Source organism: Hyla sarda, assembly GCF_029499605.1.
Source record: "Hyla sarda isolate aHylSar1 chromosome 1 unlocalized genomic scaffold, aHylSar1.hap1 SUPER_1_unloc_2, whole genome shotgun sequence".
NCBI classification, from domain to species: Eukaryota; Metazoa; Chordata; class Amphibia; order Anura; family Hylidae; genus Hyla; species Hyla sarda.
The window spans coordinates 1,110,342-1,130,521 of record NW_026607581.1 but is presented as its reverse complement, the minus strand read 5'-3'; the positions used below and the strand labels follow the sequence as shown (position 1 = coordinate 1,130,521).

Genomic DNA, 20,180 nt, shown 5'->3' with positions numbered 1-20,180 from the left:
TTATACTGATCATTGTTATCCCATAGGGACCTATAACACTGCACACACTGATCTCTTATACTGATCATTATTATCCCATAGGGACCTATAACACTGCACACACTGATCTCTTATACTGATCATTGTTATCCCATAGGGACCTATAACACTGCACACACTGATCTCTTATACTGATCATTGTTATCCCATAGGGACCTATAACACTGCACACACTGATCTCTTATACTGATCATTGTTATCCCATAGGGACCTATAACACTGCACACACTGATCTCTTATACTGATCATTGTTATCCCATAGGGACCTATAACACTGCACACACTGATCTCTTATACTGATCATTGTTATCCCATAGGGACCTATAACACTGCACACACTGATCTCTTATGCTGATCCCTGCAAAGCCATAGCTTTGCATGGATCAGTGTTCTAGGGGCTCGATTGCTCAAGCAGCTCAGCTGTAGCTCAGGCTTGGAGCAATCAAACGCCGATCGGACATGACAGAGCAAGGTAAGGAGACCTCCGCTCGCGTCCTAGCTGATCGGGACATCACGATTTTATCGCAATAGTCCCGGTCAGCCCGACTGAGCTGCCGGGAAGTTTTTACTTTCAATTTAGACTCGGCGATCAACTTTGATCGCTGCGTCTAAAGGGTTAATAGTGCGCTGCACGACATTCGGATCGGGACCGACCCTGTATGATGCTTGACGGCATGACCCCGTTTTAAATACCAGGACCTGACATAAGGCATACCGGTACGCCCTACGTCCTTAAGGAGTTAGGGTGCGTTCACACGGAGTAATTCAAGCGTAATTTACTCTAGTATTTCCTCTTGAATCCTCCGCTCCATATTAATGCTCATCTCCTCTGCCCATTGACTTTAATGTTTTTTCCGCTGTCCTGTTCACACTGTGGAAATTCTGCTAGCGGAATGCCGATGCTGAATTCTGTTCCGCTTGAAGGAAGAGCATGTTCATTCCTCAAGCGGAAACCCCTGGCAGAAATCAATAGAAGTCAATGGTAAAAAAAAATTCCGCCCGACATCGTTTTCGCGTGGAATTTGCGCGGAAATGGCTGAAAAACCCTTCACTTCTTTCTCCCCCATTTCTGTGCGCTAATTCTGCATGAAAATAAAATTATTTTTTCCGCCTGTAAATTTTTCGCCGTTAATTCCTCTTGGTTTACTCCTTGTGACTGCACCCTTAAAATGAAGGGTGGATTTACTAAGTACTATTGCTTAGAAATGCACAAATGTCCTGGGTTGTTAAGGGGTTAATACTCAAAAATAAAATCTGTGTTATTCTTGGCAGATTCTTGTAGCAGGAGATCAGAGGAGAATCTTATATCTTCAGATTATAAAGCAGATGATGATATCACACAAGATACATATGAAGAACATTCCATTATCCCAGATACACCCTCAGCCCTTCACAGCCAAGATCTGTCATCTCATCCTTATATACAGGTCCTGTCTTCTCAGTCATCACTGGATGTTCAGCAAAATAAAGGTCACAGAAGGGGTGTTGGACATCAACGAGCTCATACAGGAAAGAAACCATATTCATGCTCAGAATGTGGGAAATGTTTTCCTTTTAAATCAGACCTTGGTGTACATCACAGAACTCACACAGGAGAGAAGCCATTTTCATGTTCAGAATGTGGAAAATGTTTTACTGACAAATCAAGTCTTCTTAGACATCAAAGAACTCACACAGGGGAGAAGCCATTTTCATGTTTAGAATGTGGGAAATGTTTTACTCGGAAATCAGACCTTGTTGTACATCAAAGAACTCACTCAGGAGAGAAGCTGCTTTCATGCTCAGAATGCGGGAAATGTTTTACTAAGAAATCACATCTTGTTCAACATAAAAGAACTCACACAGGGGAGAAGCCATTTTCATGTTCAGAATGTGAAAAATGTTTTATTGACAAATCAAGTCTTCTTAAACATCAAAGAACTCACACAAGGGAGAAGCCATTTTCATGTTCAGAATGTGGGAAATGTTTTACTTCGAAATCAGATGTTACTCGACATCAAAGAACTCACACAGCGGAGAAACCATTTTCATGTTCAGAATGTGTGAAATGTTTTACTAATAAATCAGGTCTTGTTGTACATCAAAGAACTCACACAGAGGAGAAGCCATTTTCATGTCCAGAATGTGAGAAATGTTATACTTCTAAATCAGATCTTGTTGTGCATCGGAGAACTCGCACAGGAGAGAAATCGTATCTTGTTGAACATCAAACCACTAACACAGGAGAGAAGCCATTTTCATGTTCAGAATGTGTGAAATGTTTTACATCTAAATCACGGCTTGTTGAACATCAGAGAACTCACACAGGTGAGAAGCCATTTCCTTGTTCAGAATGTGGGAAATGTTTTACTAACAAATCAAATCTTGTTCAACATGAAATAACTCACACAGGGGAGAAGCCATTTTCATGTGCAGAGTGTGGGAAATGTTTTACTCGGAAAACAGACCTTTTTAGACATCAAATAACTCACACAGGAGAGAAACCATTTTCATGCTCATAATGTGGGAAATGCTTTACTCAGAAATCAGATCTTGTTAATCATCAAAGAACTCACACAGAGGAGAAGCCATTTTCATGTGCAGAATGTGGGAAATGTTTTACTATTAAATCAGGTCTTGTACATAAAAAAACTCACACAGGAGAGAAGCCATTTTCATGTTCAGAATGTGGTAAATGTTTTACTCAGAAATCAGGTCTTGTTGTACATCAAAAAACTCACACAGAGGAGAAGCTATTTTCATGCCCAGAATGTGGTAAATGTTTTACTTTTAAATCGCATCTTCTTTTACATCAAAGAACTCACACTGGAGAGAAGCCATTTTCATGTTCACTATGTGGAAAATGTTTCACTCAAAAATCGCATCTTGTTGGACATCAAACCACTCACACAGGAGAGAAGCCATTTTCATGTTCAGAATGTGGAAAATATTTTACTTCTAAAATGTGGCTTGTACAGCATCAGAGAACTCACACGGGAAAAACTGTTTTCATGTTCAGAATGTGTGAAATGTTTTACATCTAAATCACGGCTTGTTGAACATCAGAGAACTCACACAGGTGAGAAGCCATTTCCTTGTTCAGAATGTGGGAAATGTTTTACTAAGAAATCAAATCTTGTTCAACATGAAATAACTCACACAGGGGAGAAGCCATTTTCATGTGCAGAGTGTGGGAAATGTTTTACTCGGAAAACAGACCTTGTTAGACATCAAATAACTCACACAGGGGAGAAACCATTTTTATGCTCAGAATGTGGGAAATGTTTTTCTCAGAAATCAGATCTTGTTAAACATCGAAGAACTCACTCAGGGGAGAAGCCATTTTCATGTGCAGAATGTGCTAAATGTTTTCCTGATCAATCAAGTCTTATTCAACATCAAAGAACTCACACATGGGAGAAGCCATTTTCATGTTCAGAATGTAGAAAATGTTTTACTCAGCAATCACATCTTGTTCAACATAAAAGAACTCACAAAGGAGAGAAGGCAATTCAGAGCAATAAATGATGCAGATAACACATCTATATATTCACCATGTACATAGGATATCTGACATTTATACATATATCATATACTGCATCTCCAAACTTGTTACCAATTGTTAATAAAAGTTTTCTTTCTTATATTATTTATTATTCTTATATTCATCTCCGCACACTGGACTTATAATAAATGTAATATTGTCCCAGACGTTGTATATAGGGAATGTAACACGTCAGTGTTGTCCCCGCCCCCTTCTCATTATGATTATAGAGATTTTAATTCAAGTCAATATCTCAGCGTCCCCCGGGTTCAGTAAACATCGGTGTAATTCTTTTCCTTTTCTTTGTCCTCCCCGGGGTATAAAATCCCTAGAGATCTGATCACATCTGGTACAAAATCTCTTTACTTCACACTTTGCGCCATTATTACACGGATTGAAGACCCAGTTACACGCTCGTAAATTCCCATATATGTCGTGGATTGGAAGGAAAAAGGTTCTTAAATCTTATATTTACCAATAATATTTTATATTTTTACAGTCCGTCCCTATCATAGTACGGAATTGTTATTTTTCTTCTATCCGATGGTTATTTAGTAATTTTGTTATGATTCAGAAGAGACCACGTGTCCCGTATAGACGCTCACCCTGAAGACATTAGACGGCGGTTTTGTGTTTCTGGATTTACACACTTATTATAAAGCTGTCACGATTCGGCTGATTGGAGGTGGATCCTCTGTGCCAGAGAGGGATTGGCGTGGACTGTTTCAGTGGACCGGTTCTAAGTTGCTACTGGTTTTCATAAGAGCACGCCGCAAAGCGGGATGGTCTTGCAGCGGCGGTAGCAACCAGGTCGTATCCACCGGCAACGGCTCAACCTCTCTGACTGCTGAGATAGGCGTGGTACAAGGGATAAGGCAAGAGCAAGGTCGGACGTAGCAGAAGGTCGGGGCAGGCGGCAAGGTTCGTAGTCTATAGAAATAGCAGGAGGTCAGGAACACAGTATGGGTAAACACAGTAATAGCTTTCTCAAGGCACTAAGGCAACAAGATCCGGCAAGGAAGTGCAGGGGAAGTGAGGTAATATAGCCAGGGAGCAGGTGGAAGCTAATTAGGCTGATTGGTGCTCTGGCCCTTTAAATCTCAGAGAGCTGGCGCGCGTGCCCTAGAGAGCGGAGCCGCACGTGCCAGAACATGACAGCCGGGGACCAGGACAGGTGAGTGACTTGGGATGCGATTCGCGAGCGGGCGCGTCCCGCTATGCGAATCGCATCCCCGCCGGCAATGTCAGTGCAGCGCTCCCGGTCAGCGGGTCTGACCGGGGCGCTGCAGGGAGAGAAACGCCGCGAGCGCTTTGGGGAGGAGCAGGGACCCAGAGCACTCGGCGTAACAAAAGCTTTTCCTTCGTCTGGATTATTAGAGCTCGTTCGCTCTTCTTTTTCTCATCCTCCCCTTTATATTCCTCCTCATGTGGATATGGAATTCTCCTCAGTCCCTCCTTCTATAGGGCCCATTTTGTGGCCCCCGCACTCCTCCTTGGCCTCTCTAGTTCTTTCCTCTTTTATATGTAACTTTGTCGGTATTACGAGACTGCTCTACGACTGATTCTGATTTCCCTTCTCCCCTAACCCCACTTTCTTTACTCCCTATAGTTATTACTAAACAAATTTTAAAATGATAAAAAAAAATACAAAAATAAACTAAAGCAGGAAACAGGTCAAACACACAGCCAGGGGTCAGGAACCAAAGCTGGTAATCAGGAATAGCCAAAGTCAGAACCAGGATTAGGAACCAAAGTGGATGTCAGCCAGGCCAGGGACATAAATGGAATCACAAACGAGAACAACAGTAACGCTCTTGGAGATCAGACTGCCAATGCCCTTACATGGTCTTTGAACTGTTGCTGTTAAATAGCCAGGACTCAGCAGGGAAGGGGCTGACTGATTGAACAGTAGCCAGGGAAATAAGTAGCTGCTCATTAACATCAGCTAAGATTTTGTTGTCTGAGAAACCAGCAGTGGAGCAAAGGAAAGACAAGAGCCCTCACAGTACCCACCTCTTAATGAACCCTCCACATAGGGGAGCAACAGATTTGTGAAGGAATGTAGCATGAAAGGTACGGAGAAGGGAAGAAGCGCGAACATCTGTAGCTGGAACCCAGGACCGTTCCTCTGGTCCATAGCCTTTCCAGAGGATTAGATACTGGAGGCCACCCCTGGACATATGGGAGTCAATCATACTGCAGACCTCATAATCCGACCTCGTCAAGGAGGTAGTGAGGTGTAGTGATTGCATAACAACAACTTTAAGAATGAAATGTGGAAGATCTCGGAAGTCCGCATGGAGGGCGCGAGGTTAAGTTCATAGGCAACTGGGTTAACTTGTCAAAGTATGCAGTAGGGCCCAATATACAGGGGAGTCATTGTTTTGGTAGAAGTGCGGGGAATCACGTTTCCGGTAGACATCCATACCCTCTCTTGGCCTTCAAGGAGGGTGTCACTAATTGCCTTACAGTCAGTTTTGAGCTTCTGCTACATGGACCTCTAGAGCGATACTTGGATTTTAGTATATGCAACTTCAATAAGATTCTGCTGCACTGTGCACACAACGGAATTTTCAGATCAGACTTGTCCAGAAAGACTTGTGTAAGACTTGTATAATCTGCATTGTGATTGAGGCCCCTGCGATTGATACAGGGCCTCAACTCACCAATCCCAGGGGCCTCAACTAGATTTTTGGATGAACCCCTGGGACAGTCCATCTGTAACATACTCCTCTATGGCTTGGTTCTCTGCCACAAACAGAGGGTAGACTCGGCCCTTTGGGGGTATAGCACCTGGTTGAAGCTCAATGGTACAATCATGGGGTCTGTGGGGAGGTAGTGCCCCCCCGCCTACATCTTATCAAACACATTGCTGTACTCCTGGTATACTTTAGGAAGAGAAGATCTTTGTCGTGTACAATTATATGACAGACCGAGGAGATACAAACCAAACAAACCGATCTATATATACAGGTAGAAGCAAACTAATCACCTGATACCCAGAGTTCCTGAGGCACAGGTAACCACAGGCAACCAGTTACCAATGGGCTTTAGTCCAGCCCCTGATATATAAAGGGCTGTAGTCTCCACACTTAGGGGGAGATTTATCAAAACCTGTGCACAGGAAGAGTTGGGCAGTTGCCCATAGGCCTGTGAAAAATGAAAGAGGCGATCTGATTGGTTGCTATGGGCAACTGGAGAAGTTTTCCTCTGGTTCTGATAAATCTTCCCCTTAGTCTCTTGGTTCCTGCTCTTAGTTCCTGGACAGTAAAGCACCAGTCCTGTACAAGTTCAGTCCAGTCCAGCTAGGCCAAAGCCTACAAGTCTGCAGCCACATCTAATCTGTAAGTCTTCTATGTCTACAAGTCTCTACTGTCCCTACCAAAGTCCTAACAGTAGTACAGTGGCCTCCATCATCATTATTACCACTACAAGTCCAAGCCTGAGAGGTTCTCTGTGTCCCGGTCACCTCTGTAGGAATCTGAATGTATGTACAAATCAAGCCTGTATGTTTGGTGTGCCAGAGATCAATGCTGGGACTTGTAGTGTTACCCTGATGGTGGTGGGATGTCACGTTTATGTCCATGGTGGTTTGGAGTCGCAAACAGTAGTCCCTTGTAACTTCCAAAGGCCCCTACACCATCTTAGTAATGGAGGGCCTGCACTTGATAGTGGTGTAGCGGGATCCTCGGCGTGCACCCAAGTTTACTGTGTGCTGCAGATGGAAGTCGGGGCCCTTGGTGTTTTGGGTTAAAGAAGAAGTTTTTTAAAGTTCTAGATAGCGGGGGGTTCGAGCGCTGTGACCCCCCCCCCCCCCCGCGCGATCTCCTGCTTAGAGCCCCGACATTCCTTCATAGCGGCGCGTCACAACCTTCGCCCGAAGCAAGGGCCGCCACTCCCCCTCCATATATCTCTGTGGGAGAGCCAAGGATAGCCAAACAGCTCTACCCTGGAGATAAATGGAGGGGGCGTTGTGGCCCCCTCTTTGGGCGAGGGGGATGTGGCCGAGGCTCCCTACAGATGATCGCGGGGGGCCACAGCGCTCGGACCACTGCGATCTAAAACTGCAATTCCTTAGTGTGCAGCGGAATCTTAGGGTCTATTCACACGGCAAAATTTCCGCTTGCGGAAATTCAGAAGTTAGATGAATGGGAGTGCGGAATCCCATAAATTCTTATAGGTTTTTATTTATTTATTTTTTATATTCTGTTTGACGTAGCGAGATTGTTCTCCCACCTATTATTACAGACTCCTGACTCCAGATATACAAAAACGATGGAAGACGGCGCTCCAAATGGTGTCCAAATAATGTGAGGTTTATTGGTCCATACACATACAGGGGATGCAATGTTTCCACCTGACAATCAGGTCTTTCTCAAGAATAGTGAATACAAGATTTATCAGGTGTTATATAGGATGACAAATTAGTGACATCATAAGGAGGTGTTACCCTCATACATATCAGTGGGAGGGACCAACAGTGACATCATAAGGAGGTGTTACCCTCATACATATTAGTGGGAGGGACCAACAGTGACATCATATAATACAATAAAGTGTTTCATAACAAATAAATATTATTTTCATCACATATAACCCCCCCCCCCTATCAGTTTTTCCCATTTTACCATAAAAAAGCATAAAAAAATGAATACACATATTTGGTATCGCTGCGTACGTAAACATAAAAAAAATCAAAAATTGCTGCTTTTTTGTCATTTTATTCCCCCAAAAATTTATAAAAAATTAATAAGTAAAACCTAAGCAAAAGTGGTACCAATAAAAACTACAAAGCTACACATCACTTTGCAAAAAATGAGCCCTCATACTGCCCCGTATATGGAAAAATTAGAAAGTTATAGGTGGTCAGAATAGGGCAATTTCAAACACTAATTTCGTTAAAATGGTTTGAGATTTTTTATAAAGCGGTACAATTATAGAAAAGCATATAACATGGGGATCATTTTAATCGTATTGACCCACAGAATAAAGAAAACATCATTTTTACCGTAAAGTGAACAGCGTGAAAACAAAACCTTCCAAAATTTGCTAAATTGCGTTTTTCTTTTCAATTTTCCCACATAAATAATATTTTCTGGGTTGTGCCGTACATTTTATGGTAAAATAAGTGATGTCAATAAAAGTACAATTGGTGATGCAAAAAACAAGTCCTCATATGGGTCTGTGGATGGAAATATAAAAGAGTTATGATTATTAGAAGGCGACGAGGAAAAAACGAAAATGCAAAAATAAATAAGGCCAAAATGGGCCTGACCCTTAAGGGGTTAAGGTAGTGCTGGGCGGTATGACCATAAATGCAAATCACAGTACAGTGATCCCTCAACTTACAATGGCCTCAACATACAATAGTTTCAACATACAATGGTCTTTTCTGGACCACTGTAACTTGAAACCAGACTCAACATACAATTCTACAGACAGTCCAGATCTGTGAAACGCGTCACAAGTGGAGCAACTGACCAATCAGAATGGGCATTTTACTGGTTAATCACCTCTATTACTAAAGTGCATGCACTGACTGGCTGTCTGGTAGCGCCCCCTACAGCACAGGGAGGAACTACAAGTTCTGTACTACTCCTGTGCCAGGGTTAGCTGCTCCTTTGGACACCAGGTGAGGGTGGCTCCATTTGGGACACTATGTGTACTGTATAGGACCCTGAAGAAGCTCCTGTCCTCTACATAAACCATTGTTTCCCACCAGGGTGCCTCAAGCTGTTGCAAAACTACAGCTCCCAGCATGCCCGGACAGCCAATGGCTGTCCGGGCATGCTGGGAGTTGTAGTTTTGCAACAGCTGGAGGCACCCTGGTTGGGAAACACAGACATAGACAGTGATTACAGCTCCCAGCAGATCTTTCTTACTTTTATATGTAAGGACTTGCTATATCTGTATTAGTTATCTACTTATTTTTCTGTAATCCTCCTTTTTTCCAATTTTTTGGATGACATTTTTTGGCTTCAGAACCAATTACCAGGTTCCCATAGAGTTATGGTCTCAACATACAATGGTTTCAACATACAATGGTCGTCCCAGAACCAATTAATATTGTAACTTGAGGGACCACTGTATTTTTGCAAGTTAGGGCGGTTCCACGGTGTTGAACGGTAATGCCCCCCCCCCCAAGGAACTAATCATATATGCCCCCAGGCGCTACTATATTTCTCTAATCCCCCCTCCTCTCTCCTCCAGGCCGCGGCGCTTTAAAATGAATGAAATGCGGGCCGCCGGCACTTAAAATTTATGACTTGCGGGCCGCGGCGCCTTAAATGAATGACTTGTGGGCCGCACTTTAAATGAATGACTTGCGGGCCTCTGGTGCTTTAAATGAATGACTTGCGAGCCACGGCAAGCTTTCACCTCCCCCTGCAAGCGCTAAAAGCCAATCGCTTGCAGGGGGCCGGCACTTTAAACCGCGGCCCGCAAGTCATTCATTTAAAGCGTTGCGGCCCGCAAGTCATTTAATTAAAGCGCGACCCACAAGTCATTCATTTAAAGCGCCGCGGCCCGCATCTCATTTACAGCACCGCTGCAACTCATCTGCGGCTGATAATTCATTCATTTGAGGGGGGAGGGGCCTGACCAGTATTGCGGTATAGGAAAAATTCATATCGTGCAGGGAAAAAATTTCAGTATTCGGTATGAACTGGTATACCGCCCAGCACTAGGTTAAGAAATACCCCATAAATGACCCCATTATAGAATCTGCACCCCTCAAAGTATTCAAAATGACATTCAGAAAGTTTATCTCTTTAGGTGTTTCACAGGAATAGCAGCAAAGTGGAGGAGAGAAATCAAAATCGGCATTTTTTACACTAACATGTTCTTGTAGGCCCATTTTTTCATTTTTAAAAGTGATATAAGGAGAAAAAGCCCCCCTAAATTTGTAGCCCAATTTCTCTTGAGTATGGAAATACCTCATATGTTGACATAAAGTGCTCTGCAGGTGCACAACATGGCTCAAGAGGGAAAGAGCAACTGTGGGATTTTGGAGAGTGAATTTTGCTGTCATGGTTTTTGGGGGCCATGTTGCATTTAGGAAGCTCCCATTGTGCTAGAACAGCAGAAACCCCCCACATGTGACACCATTTTTGAAACTACACCCCTCAAGGAATGTAACAAGGGTTACAGTGAGTACTTACACCACAGGTTTTTGAACAGTGGGCTGTAAAAGTAAAAATTAGATTTTTAACACTAAATTGCTGGACAAAAAATTGATGGACACACAGGCAGAAATTAAAGAGCGTAAAAGGGAGAAATTCGTACAGGACAAGGCCGACTATGAATCGGCCCAGTTGTTTATGTGGCACAATACCAACAAAAAAGCCACTAGGTGCCCATGCTTCCCACCTAATCGTAGACGAGGAAATGCCCACAGGCCACCTGCGGACTATTGAACTTCGGACTCAGATGCTACCGGGTCCGATGAGACAACCAGCATGCAGAACTCTCTTCCCCAAGTTCCAGTCCCAGGTTCATTCCCTTTAGAAGGAAAACGAGGAGAGGGAAAAAAGGACACCGCCATCGCCTCTACCAAGAGGAAGGGGGTCACATGGAAGGACTAGAGACTGCCCCCGATCCATCTAACGTAATGAATCTGACGGACATCCCTCTCATGGCTGAGTGCATGTTACTCCTATCCAAAGGCTTGAACTTTGGCCTCAACCAGTCCAAAAATTTCAGAGATTCCTAGAGAGAAGGATATTCCAGCTACAGTAGGACCTCTAGGTTTTTCACCAATTCTAGATATGACCTCTACGGACAGAGACACTCGTAATACACTATGCGAGCTGGCATATGACAACATACCCAGCACCAGTCCCACCCGGTCTGAGGTATCCCCATTCAGAGGTGGTAACCCGTCTAAATTCTGCCCGTCCGCCCCAGCGGGAAGTTCTATCGACTTGTTCGCTCGGGTGGTGACAAGGGACGTGAAAGCGTTGCTTTACCCCCGTCCTGGGGATAACCTCACTCCGGATGAAACTAGAGCTCTAAAGTGGTTGGCGTCCAGAGCGGACCTCAAAGTAGTCAAAGCTGATAAAGGCAGCAGCACCGTGGTATTGACCACTGCCACCTATTACGCAGAGAAGCACCGCCTTCTAAGTGACGCCACTACTTACAGACCTATACCAGGGAATCCAACCAACAAAACTTTAGACCAGCTCAGAAGTTTCCTCTGTATTAATTGTGAAAAGGGCATTATCTCTAAAAAAAAACTGCAGAGAAACTTCTCCCTAATGCTCCACGCCACCCAAAGTGGTATTACTTGCCCAAGGTACACATGTCGCAGAGCCGACCCCCCCCCCCCCCGGACGCCCTATAGTGGCGGGGAACGGCTCTACGACCAAATACCTTTCGCAATACTTACTTAAACCACTCGTCTTCCACCCCCACGTTTATCAAGGACACAGGAGCCTTACTTAATACCCTCACCGACTTCCACTGGCACGAGATGTACCAACTCGCGTCAGTGGGCGTTGAGAGCCTGTACACCCGCATCCCCCATGATGCGGGTGTACAGGCTGTCCGTGAGTTTCTGTCAGAAACAGACAAAATGGAGCAGTTCATATCCTTTCTGTGACGCATTGCGTTTCATCCTTACCCATAATGAGTTCAAGGATGGCGAGGACTGGTACAGGCAGGAGACCGGCACGGCCATGGGCACGCAGGTCGCCTGCACTTATGCCAATTTGTTCCTCGCCGTCTTTGAACGCAGGTACGTCTTCTCACCCTCGAACCCCTTCTGTAAGTACATCAAAACCTTCTTGCGGTATGTCGACTACATACTTGTAGTCTGGGACTCCACAGAGGATGAGCTATAAATTTGTCGACTATTTAAATCAGTCCAATAAAGAAAATATGCTGTTCACCGCAGTGTTTGGGGGTTGCGAGCTCGATTTTCTTGATGTTAAGCTGAAGGCAGTGGGGAACACACTTACCACTGAGGGTTTTCGTAAACCCACTGCCAGGAATGCGCTATTACATTTTAAGAGCTCGCACCCCCTCTACGTGAAGAAGAGCATCCCCTTCTCCCAATTCCTCCCCAGGATTAATAGTAATGACAAAGTCTTTGAGAATCCGGCCGAAGACCTCAGAAAGCATCTTATAGCACGTCAATATCCTATTAACATCATTGACACCGCCCTCCAACGGGTCAGACACAGGAGTAGATCTGACCTCTTGTTTGACAAACATAAACGTACTGCATCCCCAAAACGTTTCTGTTTCTCCCTTGAAAATTCCAACATAAACCAACACGTAGCTGGTGCCATACGGCGCCATTGGTTCATTCTGGAATCTGACCAGGACCGAAATGAAGTTGTCCAACACCCTCCTTTAATCACCTAAAGAAAGAATGTCACTATAGGAGAAAAACAAAAGAAATTGAAGAGCGTCAGTGACCAGAATCATCCAACTAAAAATTGGCTCACCAGCAGTCCCCTTAAGGGCAATTACCCCTGTAAGACGTGCCACCATTGTAGACACATGTACACGGGTAATACCCTAACAATAGGAGGATGGCACCACTGAGTTAGCGAAATGATCACCTGCAGATCCACCCACGTGGTTTATGACCTTCTTTGCCCTTGTGGTAGGTTCTACGTGGCCAAGACCATCCGGCAGCTCCAGGTTCGGTTCCGTGAGCATGTTCGCTCTCTCCGGACCGGACATGGTGCCCCCAGGTTTATTGCCCACATGAACCAGACAGACAATGGTAATCATGATGAACTTAAATTTGTGGGCTTGGAAAGAATATTACCATTCAAAAACGGAGGGGATAGAGGAAGACTCCTCCTCCAGCGAGAAGCCTGCTGGATAGTGTGCCTGAATGCTACAGGCAACGCCGGTCTTAATGACCGGAATTAATTTGGTGCATTTTTGTAAATTTCACGATTGTATTTATTAATAATATATCTTGTCTAATTGTATTTGCACTATAGAGTTAGAAACTTGTTGTAGTACTCACAATAGTATTTCTATATGTTGTTTCGGTGCTCCGGTAATGTGACCATGACTCCGTTCACGTGACTTAGACACTCACCATTTTGCCGGGCGACTGTCTGACGCCGCCCCTATATACAGGAGCGCGGCACCAGAAGATGTCATTCTGGCTAGAGGAAGTGCGCATAGATGCACGAAACGGCTTGTTCCGGGTCCCTGCTCTCCATCCCGCTCCCCCACTGTAACATCATGTTTATGACGGAAGAAAATAAAGACCTGGATGGTGAGTGCGGCTCCTGTTTGTTGTATGTCTTCACTTTATGCTTCCTGTTCAAGCTTCGCACCTCCGCTACAGGATACTTGTCAGTCCCGTCCCGTGTGTCGCTGCATGTCTAAGTGGCTGCTTAGTTTTGTATGTGCCGGCGTTCTGTCCTCCTTTGGCTTACTAAATTGCTGGTACTAACCAAAATTTTTTTAGTTTCACAAGTAGTAACAGAAAAAAAGCTCCCCAGAATGTGTAGCCCAATTTCTCCAGAATAAGGAAATACCCCATAAAAGGCGGTAAAGCACTCTGCGGGTGCAAAACAGGGCTTAGGAGTGAGACAGCACCGATGAGATTTGAGGCCTAAAGTGGTGATTTAACTGCAAAGGCCGAGGATCTGACATAAAATAAAAATAAAATAAAAACCTCGACAAGTGACCACAATTTTTAACCTCTTAAGGACCTGTAGGCCCTACGCCCGGTCCCGGTGTTTAAAACTCATACCGGGTCGGTCCCGGCTGCTATTCATAGCTGGGACCCTGGCCTAACAGTGCGCGGCATGCTATTAACCCTTCAGACGCGGCAAAGTTTACCGCCACGTCTGAAAGTGAGAGTAAATGCTTCCCGGCAGCTCAGTCGGGCTGATCGGGACATCGCAATAAAATTGCGATGTCCCGATCAGCGAGGACGCGAGCTGAGGTTCCCTTACCTGTTTCCACCGTGTCCGATATGGGTTTGATTGCTCCAAGCCTGAGCTACAGGCCTGAGCAATCAAGCCCCTATCTTGCTGATCCATGCAAAGCTATGGCTTTGCAGGGATCAGCATAAGAGATCAGTGTGTGCAGTGTTATAGCTCCCTATGGGAGCTATAACACTGCAAAAAAAGTGAAACAAAGGTCATTTAACCCCTTCCCCAATAAAACTTTGAATCACCCCCTTTTCCCATAAAAAAAAAACTGTGTAAATAAAAATAAACATATGTGGTATCGCCGCGTGTGGAAATGTCCGAACTATAAAAATATATTGTTAATTAAATCGCACGGTCAATGGCGTATGCGCAAAAAAAATCCAAAGTCCAAAATAGCGTGTTTTTGGTCACTTTTTTTTATATCATAAAAAAAATGAATAAAAAGCGATTAAAAAGTCAGATCAATAGAAATAAAAACTTCGGAACACGGCGCAAAAAATTAGCCCTCATACCGGCCCGTATGCGGAAAAATAAAAAAGTTATAGGGGTTAGAAGATGAGAATTTTTAACATATAAATTTTCCTGCATGTAGTTATGATTTTTTTCCAAAGTACGACAATATCCAACCTATATAAGTAGGGGATCATTATAACCGTATGGACCTACAGAATAAAGATAAGGTGTCATTTTTACCAAAAAATGCACTACGTAGAAACGGAAGCCCCCAAAATTTACAAAATGACATTGTTTCTTCAATTTTTTTTTCCATTTCACCGTGGATTTTTGGGTAAAATGACTAATGTCACTGCAAAGTAGAATTGGTGGCGCAAAAAATAAGCCATAATATGGAATTTTATGTGCAAAATTGAAAGCGTTATCATTTTTAGAAAGTAATGAGGGAAAAAATGAAAATACAAAAACGGAAAAACCCTGCGTCCTTAAGGGGTTAATAAAGATAGGTTACTTGTAGAATCATATTAGCTGTTGGAAACACTTATAGGGAATATAATTAGAAGTCAATCTTTTTTAAAATAAAATTAAATAAAATGATCAATGATACTAACTCATGAAGAATTGAGTTTCTTAGCAAAAAGAAATGGGAAAGGGAAATGGGTGAAATATCTAAACTTGAACGGAGCTCTATAGTAAAAAGTCTGAAAATTGTTTAGAGATTCGAATTGTAATGAGAATCATAAAAAAATAATTACATTCAAAACTATTCATAGGTTATATTTAGTGTTGAGCGGCATAGGCCATATTCGAATTCGCGAATATTCGCGAATATATGGACGAATATTCGTCATATATTCGCGAATATTCGCATATTCGTTATATTCTCGTATTATTTTCGCATATGCGAATATTCACGTATGCGAAAATTAACATAGGTGAATAATGGCATATACAAAATTAACACACGCGTAAATTCGCATATGCGAACATTAGCATATGCTAATTTTCGCATATGCGAATTTGCGCATATGCGAATTTTCGCACGCCAGTCTCACACAGTAGTATTACAGCCTTCTTTACACCACACAAGCTGGAAGCAGAGAGGGATGATCACTGTGATGTGTACTGTGAAGAAAAAAAAACAACAAAAAAAAAACGAATATTCGTAATTACGAATATATAGCGCTATATTCGCGAAATTAGCGAATTCGCGAATATGCGATATTCGCGAATAATATTCGAATTGCGAATATTCGCGAGCAACACTAGTTATATTATACACCGGAGATGTGGTGTGAGAGCCTCTGCTGAATGTCCTTGTTATAATATACACCGGAGAGTCTATATAATGTGGTGTGAGAGCATCTGCTGAATGTCCTTGTTATATTATACACCGGAGAGTCTATATAATGTGGTGTGAGAGCCTCTGCTGAATGTCCTCGTTATATTATACACCGGAGAGTCTATATAATGTGGTGTGAGAGCCCCTGCTGAATGTCCTTGTCATATTATACACCGGAGAGTCTGTATAATGTGGTGTGAGAGCCTCTGCTGAATGTCCTTGTTATAATATACACCGGAGAGTCTATATAATGTGGTGTGAGAGCATCTGCCGAATGTCCTTGTCATATTATACACCAGAGAGTCTATATAATGTGGTGTGAGAGCCTCTGCTGAATGTCCTTGTTATATTGTACACCAGAGAGTCTATATAATGTGGTGTGAGAGTCTCTGCTGAATGTCCTCGTTATATTATACACCCGAGAGTCTATATAATATGGTATGAGAGCCCCTGCTGAATGTCCTTGTTATACACCAGAGAGTATATATAATGTGGTGTGAGAGCCTCTGCTGAATGTCCTTGTTATATTATACACCGGAGAGTCTATATAATGTGGTGTGAGAGTCTCTGCTGAATGTTCTCGTTATATTATACACCGGAGAGTCTATATAATATGGTGTGAGAGCCTCTGCTGAATGTCCTTGTTATATTATACACCAGAGAGTATATATAATGTGGTGTGAGAGCCTCTGCTGAATGTCCTTGTTATATTATACACCGGAGAGTCTATATAATGTGGTGTGAGAGCCTCTGCTGAATGTCCTTGTTAAATTATATACTGGAGAGTCTATATAATGTGGTGTGAGAACCTCTGCTGAATGTCCTTGTTATATTATACATCGGAGAGTTTATATAATGTGGTGTGATAGCCTCTGCTGAATGTCCTTGTTATATTATACACCGGAGAGTCTATATAATGTTGTGTGAGAGCTTCTGCTGAATGTCCTCACTATATTATACACTGGAGAGTCTATATAATGTGGTGTGAGAGCCTCTGCTGAATGTCCTTGTTATATTATACACCGGAGAGTCTATATAATGTGGTGTGAAAGCTTCTGCTGAATGTCCTTGTTATATTATACACCGGAGAGTCTATATAATGTGGTGTGAGAGCCTCTGCTGAATGTCCTTGTTATATTATACACTGGAGAGTCTATATAATGTGGTGTGAGAGCCTCTGCTGAATGTCCTTGTTATATTCTACACAGGAGAGTCTATATAATGTGGTGTGAGAGTCTCTGCTGAATGTCCTCGTTATATTATACACCGGAGAGTATATATAATGTGGTGTGAGAGACTCTGCTGAATGTCCTTGTTATATTATACACCGGAGAGTCTATATAATGTGGTGTGAGAGCCTCTGCTTAATGTCCTTGTTAAATTATATACTGGAGAGTCTATATAATGTGGTGTGAGAGCCTCTGCTGAATGTCCTTATTATATTATACACCGGAGAGTCTATATAATGTGGTGTGAGAGCCTCTGCTGAATGTCCTTGTTATATTATACACCGGAGAGTCTATATAATGTTGTGTGAAAGCTTCTGCTGAATATCCTCATAAAAAATTAAATAGGCATATGTGTTTTATGTTAAAGGGGTTCTCCGGTGCTTACACATCTTTTCCCCTATACAAAGGATAGGGGATAAGATGCCTGACCGTGGGAATCGCGCCGCTGGGGACCCCCATGATCTTGCACGTGGCACCTCGTTTGTAATCAGTCCCCGGAGTGATCACAGGGCAGGCGGCGTGTGACGTCACGCCTGCGCCCCCGTGTGACGTCACGCTCCGCCCCTCAATGCAAGCCTACGGGAGGGGTGTGATAGCTGTCACGCCCCCTCCCATAGGCTTGCATTCAGGGGCCAAGCGTGACTTCACACTGGGGCGCAGGCGTGATGTCACACGCCGCCCGCCCTGTGATCGCCCGTAATCAGACCCAGAGCGAACACACTCCGGGGACTGATTACAAATGGGGTGCCGCGTGCAAGATCACGGGGGTCCCCAGCAGTGGGACTCCCGCGGTCAGGCATCTTATCCCCTATCCTTTGGATAGGGGAAAAGATGTGTAAGCACCGGAGAACCCCTTTAACATAAAACACATATGCCTATTTTATTTTTTTATGAGGATATTCAGCAGAAGCTCTCACACCACATTATATAGACTCTCCGGTGTGTGATAGAACGAGGACATTACAAACGGGGACTGAGTTCAAACGGGGTGCCGCGTGCAAGATCACGGGGATCCCCAGCGGCGGGACTCCCGCGGTCAGTCATCTTCGTCTAAGCACTGGAGTACCCCTTTAAGTGATTATTTACCCAGGGTCTATGGAAGTGTTGCACATGTCTTTTTTATTTTTTTTACATATGTATGAAACGTAACATTATGCAATAAAAAAAAGTAATGTTAAAAAAATATATATTTATCGTTGTGATCGTATGGACCTGATTTATATTTTAATGCACAGCGAATGAAAGGTGTTAATACCATGTAAGATTGGTGTCACAAAAAAGAAGCTCTCAAACGGCTCTGTAGATGAAAAAAAATAAAAGAATTATGGGAATGTGGAGAGGAGGAAAAAAGAAAACACAAAAGTTTAAATTTCCTGGGTTGTTAAGGGGTTAATACTGATAATAAAATCTGTGTTATTCTCTGCAGATTCTTGTACCAGGAGTTCAGAGGAGAATCTTATATCTTCAGATTATAAAGCAGATGATGATATCACACAAGATACATATGAAGAACATTCCATTATCCCAGATACACCCTCAGCCCTTCACAGCCAAGATCTGTCATCTCATCCTTATATACAGGTCCTGTCTTCTCAGTCATCACAGGATGTTCAGCAAAATAAAGGTCAGAGAAGGGGTGTTGGACATCAAAAAGCTCATTCAGGAAATAAACCATTTTCATGTTCAGAATGTGGGAAATGTTTTACTTCTAAATCAAGTCTTGTTAAACATAAACAAACTCACACAGGAGAGAAGCCATTTTCATGTTCAAAATGTGGGAAATGTTTTACTGAGAAATCAAGTCTTGTTAAACATAAAAGAACTCACACAGGAGAGAAGCCATTTTCATGTTCAAAATGTGGTAAATGTTTTACTGAGAAATCAAGTCTTGTTAAACATAAAAGAACTCACACAGGAGAGAAGCCATTTTCATGTTCAAAATGTGGTAAATGTTTTACTGAGAAATCAAGTCTTGTTAAACATAAAAGAACTCACACAGGGGAGAAGCCGTTTTCATGTTCAGAATGTGGGAAAGGGTGTGTTCAAAAATCAGATCTTGTTAAACATCAAAGAACTCACACAGGAGAGAAGCCATTTTCATGTTCAAAATGTGGGAAATGTTTTACTCGGAAATCAGGTCTTCTTCAGCATAAAAGAACTCACATAGGGGAGAAGCCATTTTCATGCTTAGAATGTAGAAAATGTTTTACTCAAAAATCAGATCTTGTTCAACATCAAAGAACTCACACAGGGGAGAAGCCAATTCAGGGCAGTAAATGATGCAGATAACACATCTATATATTATCCATGTACATAGGATATCTGACATTTATACATATATCATATGCTGCATCTCCAAACTTGTTACCAATTGTTAATAAAAGTTTTCTTTCTTATATGATTTATTATTCTTATATTCATCTCCGCACACTGGACTTATAATAAATGGAATATTGTCCCTGACGTTGTATATAGGGAATGTAACGCGTCAGTGTTGTCCCCGCCCCCTTCTCATTATGATTATAGAGACTTTAATTCAAGGCATCAGACAGGATCCGCGCGTCTCCCTTGAAGATCGTCTCTTCTGAACATAAGACGCTGCAGATACTTTTATTTATCACAAACCCTAGACCAGCGTTTCCCGTCTTGACGTCTATTTTCGGTCTCAGATCCTAAAATCCATT

The 20,180-nt window shown here is 42.9% G+C and overlaps 3 protein-coding genes across 4 annotated transcripts in view; 2 read left to right on the top strand and 1 right to left on the bottom strand.

The window, feature by feature from the left end:
- LOC130298064 (oocyte zinc finger protein XlCOF6.1-like) overlaps positions 1-20,180 on the top strand; it is a 226,534-nt gene that overhangs the window by 3,362 nt on the left and 202,992 nt on the right. Inside the window, exon 2 of one of the 2 annotated variants that reach the window (XR_008849735.1) lies at positions 1,312-1,481. The exons of the other annotated variant lie outside the window; for it this stretch is intronic. The gene's annotated coding sequence lies outside the window, so the exon portion shown is untranslated. Of the gene's footprint in view, positions 1-1,311; positions 1,482-20,180 lie in introns of those variants that run through there. 2 annotated transcript variants of the gene reach the window in all.
- LOC130298060 (oocyte zinc finger protein XlCOF7.1-like) overlaps positions 1-20,180 on the bottom strand; it is a 201,946-nt gene that overhangs the window by 16,313 nt on the left and 165,453 nt on the right. The window lies entirely within an intron of this gene.
- Positions 933-19,776, top strand: LOC130298077 (oocyte zinc finger protein XlCOF7.1-like). Its single transcript, XM_056550971.1, has 3 exons — positions 933-1,021; positions 2,997-3,492; positions 19,126-19,776. Exons 1-3 carry the CDS (start codon positions 933-935, stop codon positions 19,774-19,776), a joined length of 1,236 nt encoding a protein of 411 aa, XP_056406946.1.

Bases quoted from the DNA above. Each gene is read 5' to 3' on its own strand.
- LOC130298077 (XM_056550971.1), top strand. From the start codon at position 933: ATGCCGATGCTGAATTCTGTTCCGCTTGAAGGAAGAGCATGTTCATTC. The intron at 1,022-2,996 runs GTAAAAAAAAAT...TGGCTTGTACAG, and splicing joins GAAATCAATAGAAGTCAATG to CATCAGAGAACTCACACGGG. The intron at 3,493-19,125 runs GTTCAACATAAA...AATAAAGGTCAG, and splicing joins TTACTCAGCAATCACATCTT to AGAAGGGGTGTTGGACATCA.